Source organism: Colobus angolensis, unplaced genomic scaffold (assembly GCF_000951035.1).
Source record: "Colobus angolensis palliatus isolate OR3802 unplaced genomic scaffold, Cang.pa_1.0 Scaffold282, whole genome shotgun sequence".
Classification (NCBI taxonomy): Eukaryota; Metazoa; Chordata; class Mammalia; order Primates; family Cercopithecidae; genus Colobus; species Colobus angolensis.
This window is the reverse complement of record NW_012116066.1, coordinates 171,576-176,253: the sequence shown is the minus strand read 5'-3', so window position 1 is coordinate 176,253 and position 4,678 is coordinate 171,576. Positions and strand designations below refer to the sequence as shown.

Genomic DNA, 4,678 nt, shown 5'->3' with positions numbered 1-4,678 from the left:
CCATTCTCCTGCCTCAGCCTCCCGAGTAGCTGGGACTACAGGTGCCCGCCACCTCGTGTGGCTAGTTTTTTGTATTTTTTTAGTAGAGATGGGGTTTCACCGTGTTAGCCAGGATGGTCTCTCCTGACCTCGTGATCCGCCAGTCTCGGCCTCCCAAAGTGCTGGGATTACAGGCTTGAGCCACCGCGCCCGGCTTCACGTTTTAATTATGTACAACTTTGTGAGAATGTTCAACAGTATCCCAACTGGGAACTGTTGGCTTAATGGATTTGAATTAAATAAATGTTTGTCTTTGAAGCAAAATAAGAAGTAAATATTTAAAACTTATCAAACAAGTTTAAGAGTCACTTATCAGTACTGCAGCTGAAACTCTATAGTCAAAACAGCAGGTTTAAGCCAGGGCAAAAAATTTGTCACACGAGGAGAAAACAGTTGCAATTTCATTCAGTTGATCAAATTAAAAAAATATAAGTTAATAAAAGTAACCAAGGACTGTGAAAAGTCACATGTCTATTTATAAGACTGCAACAAGCTTATCAACTGTGTAAAACTCTTTACTTAAATGTTGCACATTTTATCACCCAGGAAGCAACGCAATGCACACATTGTCTTAAACATACAAATGACAAAGAAATTCCCTTTTTATTTCAGTTACCAGAACTCACCTTTATTGTCAAGGAATACATAACCATCAAAGCGATCCCTGAACAAAATAATGTCCTCTTGGTTTTTAAAGTTGATGTATGCTCTGGCATACATATGAGGATACAAACTGCAGAGAGGAAAGCAATTATGTAAATGTACTTGCAGGTGTCTGGCCCAATTACAAGTATGCATATATTAAAGACAAGCTCAAAAATTAAATGGAAAACGGTAGGATAAAAAGAGTGAAAGAAACCTTTTTCATTTACCCCTTTCCTCTTTTTTTTTTTTTTTTTTACCTCGTATCATTAGAAAAAAACTCAAAATAATCATGCTCAGGCATAGGTTGAAGATGTTCCTGAAGCTGCTCCTTGGTCAAAGTGGGAGGTAATCTTCGAATTACCACCTTAAGAAATGTATAAGGAAAATAAAATTAGTAAAAATCAATTTTCTCTCATACCTGAAAGAATCACAGTTCCTGAAGAAGGCTGGGCTTTTTAAAATATGAGATCACTTGTAAAAACCCAGGAGAAAATATTCTGCAGCCCAATGCTCAGAATTAGTCAAACATAATAGTAACACGGTTTTAAAAAAACGCTTGGAAATGAGAACCACCTGGAGCAGGGAAAAATCTCAGGTTTTGCTCTTTACAGCAGCCCTGCAGTTTACCAGGTTTGTGCATCATTTTCGATCACCCATTTTTTAACACATCTAGTGGCAAGAAATTAGTAAGCCAACCCTGGTCTTTGTGGGTGCCACGAAATCTTGATTTAGTAACAAGTTTCTCGCACGTCCAACACATCTTAAAACAAAATCCTTGCCCATCGAACTTAAGAACTCAAAACTCTAACGAATACAAAAAATCCACCCATTGCTCTCAAAACAGGATGCTCTCGCTCTACCCTCCCATACCATTAATCACCCTGAACTCTCCCCCAACTCGCCTCCATGAATAATATTCCCATCCCTCATGTCTCCTTCAGTATTAAACATTTCTCCCCAATTACACCTTTAGTTCCTCATTCTTTATACCTTCGCTCTCTCCTCCCATTATCATCTCACAGCTCTGACCTAAACCCTTCCCGTTTGGGGAGTCCCCCCTTTTCCTCGCCCCTACCCAGGATTTGGCCGGGAGGGGCTCTCCCCATTTCGGGAGAAAGGATAAACCAGGATGGTGCGACTTCCATTCAGGCGAAGAGAAGAAGGGGAACCTGAGAGAGAAAGGGGCCAGCCCCATTCCCAGCCATCCTCCCTGCGCTGCGGACCCGTCCCGCCCTCTCCCGGGCCAGCGGCCGACCAGGCACCTTGCTCAGCGCTTCTTTCTTCTCCTTGTTGCGATCCTGCTTATCTTCCCCCTTGGAGCTGTCCCCCGAGGTCCCACCACCACTGCCTGTGGCCCCGGCGGGAGTTAACAGGGTTACTCGCTTCTCCTTAGGCCTATGCTCCTTCTCTTCCTTCATGGCTACGTCCCCAGCTGAAGCGGCTCGGCCGGAACGGAGCTAACCCGGGAACCAACGGCTCCAGGGAAGCTCCGGTCAAAGCTCCGCCCCCAACAAATGCCCCTTATTATCAGTCGGGCCCCACATTCCACTGGGGCCTGCCAAGCTCTCGCGAGACTTGGGCCTTTCCCAGTGCAAAGGTTTTAACACCTGGTTTTTACTTCCCGCCCGCCAAGTTCCTGCACCACCCAATCCCCTTGCGGCGCAGACTCCCTCTGGGCCCGCCCCTTCGCGCGTCATTAGCAACTCCGCCATCTTGAAGTGACTCTGTCGGGGACTACAAGTCCCGGCATGCAATGCAGCTGCCCGCTTTTTTTTTTTTTTTTTTTTTTTGAGACAGAGTCTCGCTCTGTCGCCCAGGCTGGAGTGCAGTGGCGGGATCTCAGCTCACGGCAAGCTCCGCCTCCCGGGTTTACGCCATTCTCCTACCTCAGCCTCCCGAGTAGCTGGGACTACAGGCGCCCGCCCCCTCGCCCGGCTAGTTTTTTGTATTTTTTTTTTAATAGAGACGGGGTTTCACCGTGTTAGCCAGGATGGTCTTGATCTCCTGACCTCGTGATCCGCCCGTCTCGGCCTCCCAAAGTGCTGGGATTACAGGCTTGAGCCACCGCGCCCGGCCAAGCTGCCCGCTTTTGTTGGGCGTTCAGGAGCCAGAGGTATCTCAGGGTCCCTGTTTGTAAGCAAATCGAATCCTTTTATCTTCAGAGTTTTTCAGGTCGAAAGATAGGTTCTGCACGCTTAGTTTCCATCGGATAAACTCAATGCCGTCCAAATTTTGCCTCACTAGGGGAGCGACTTGTATTTTTTGTCTTTGAATTCAGAGGCTTTAGAATTTATTTTCTTACAACTCAAAGAGCCTAACATTAAAAATTATTTTCCTTATATTGATTAGGATTTACAGATACTTTAAGTAAACACTGCAATATTAGCCGAGTTCAGTGGCGCGCGCCTGTATTCCCAGCTGCTCGGGAAGGCTGAGAAAGGAGGATCTTGAGCCCAGGAATTCGAGGCTGCAGTGAGCCATGATCGCGCCACTGCACTCCAGCTTGGGCGGCAGAGCGAGACCCTGTATCTAAAAAAGAAGGATAATAATAAATAAACACAAGATACTGATATTTAAAGGAGTAATATGACCAAAATATACGAGATTTGTTTTCATCACCTTATTTTACAAAAGGATCCTTCTCCCCAGGTACTGATGTCCCACAGGGAGGGGAATAAAAATAAAACCCAATTTGATTTAGTTGTGATCACCCTCTTCACTTAAAAAGGGCCAATTTTACATTATTTATAATAACTCCAAACTGGAAACAATCCAAATGTTCTCAACAGTCAAAGGGATAAACAAAATATGGTACATCCATAGAATGAAATACTACTCAGCAATAAAAATGAACTATTGATATACGCATCAACATAAGTGAATCTCACAGTGATTATGTTGAGTGACAGAATCCAGACACAAAGAGACTACATGTTGTACAATTCCATTTATATGAAATTTTAGAAAAGGTAAAACCACAATGATAGAAAGCACTTCAGTCAGCCGGGCGTGGTGGCTCACGCCTATAATCCCAGCAATTTAGGAGGCCAAGACGGGTGGATCACCTGAAGTCAGGAGTTCGAGACCAGCCTGGCTAACTTGGCGAAACCCCGTCTCTACTAAAAACACAAAAAATTAGCTGGGCATGGTAGCTCATGCCTGTAATCCTAGCACCTTGGGAGGCCGAAGTGGGCAGATCACCTGAGATCAGGAGTTCAAGACCAGCCTGACCAACTTGGTGAAACCCTGTCTCTACTAAAATACAAAAATTAGCTGGGCATGGTGGCAGGCGCCTGTAGTCCCAGCTATTTGGGAGGCTGAAGCAGGAGAGTCACTTGAACCCGGGAGGCGGAGGTTGCAGTGAGCCGAGGTAGCACCACTGGACTCCAACCTGGGTGACAGAGTGAGACTCCATCTCAAAAAAAAAAGAGAGACAGACAGACACCCATAGAGGGCAAAAACCAAAGTAAAGATGCAATAGGAGCCCAAGGCAGAAAGCTGCCTCAGGGCCAACTCCCATTTTTGCTGACCTCTAGAATATATTCCCCTGACTCCGCACTTAAATTTTTTCACTCCAATTGTCCAGCCTATTTTTGGATTCCCATTCCTGTGGCCAAAACTGTTTCCCTGTATTTGGGATCTGTTACTCTTGCTTTCGGTACCTGGCTGTTCTTATGAGCCTTGGAAATCATCAGAGTCATGTATCCAACTGCCTATTTAACATCTTCACTTAAGACGTCTAACGTGTTCAGCCACTGAATGCATCCAAAACTGAACACTTGATCTTCCCCCCCCACCAACTGTATTAGCTTCCTATTCCTGCTGTAACATTACCACAAATTTAGTGGGTTTAAATAATGCAAGTGTGTTATCTTACAGTTCTGTAGGTTAAAAGTCCAACAAGGTTTTAACTTTGTCCTGTGAGGGGGCAAAAAAAATAGTAAGGCTGAGCGCGGTGGCTCACGCCTGTAATCCCAGCACTTTGGGAGGCCGA

The 4,678-nt window shown here is 45.3% G+C and overlaps 1 protein-coding gene across 1 annotated transcript in view; it reads right to left on the bottom strand.

The window, feature by feature from the left end:
• The window catches only part of UPF3B (UPF3 regulator of nonsense transcripts homolog B (yeast)), a 21,318-nt gene extending 19,116 nt beyond the window's left edge, over window positions 1–2,202 (bottom strand). The window contains exons 1-3 of the mRNA XM_011948712.1: window positions 1,947–2,202; window positions 942–1,048; window positions 666–772 (exon numbers count right to left, since the gene is read on the bottom strand). Of these exons, the coding sequence (XP_011804102.1) occupies window positions 666–772; window positions 942–1,048; window positions 1,947–2,102 (370 nt within the window). The 5' untranslated portion in view covers window positions 2,103–2,202. The remainder of the gene's footprint in view (window positions 1–665; window positions 773–941; window positions 1,049–1,946) is intronic.
• Window positions 2,203–4,678: the final 2,476 nt, after the last annotated feature.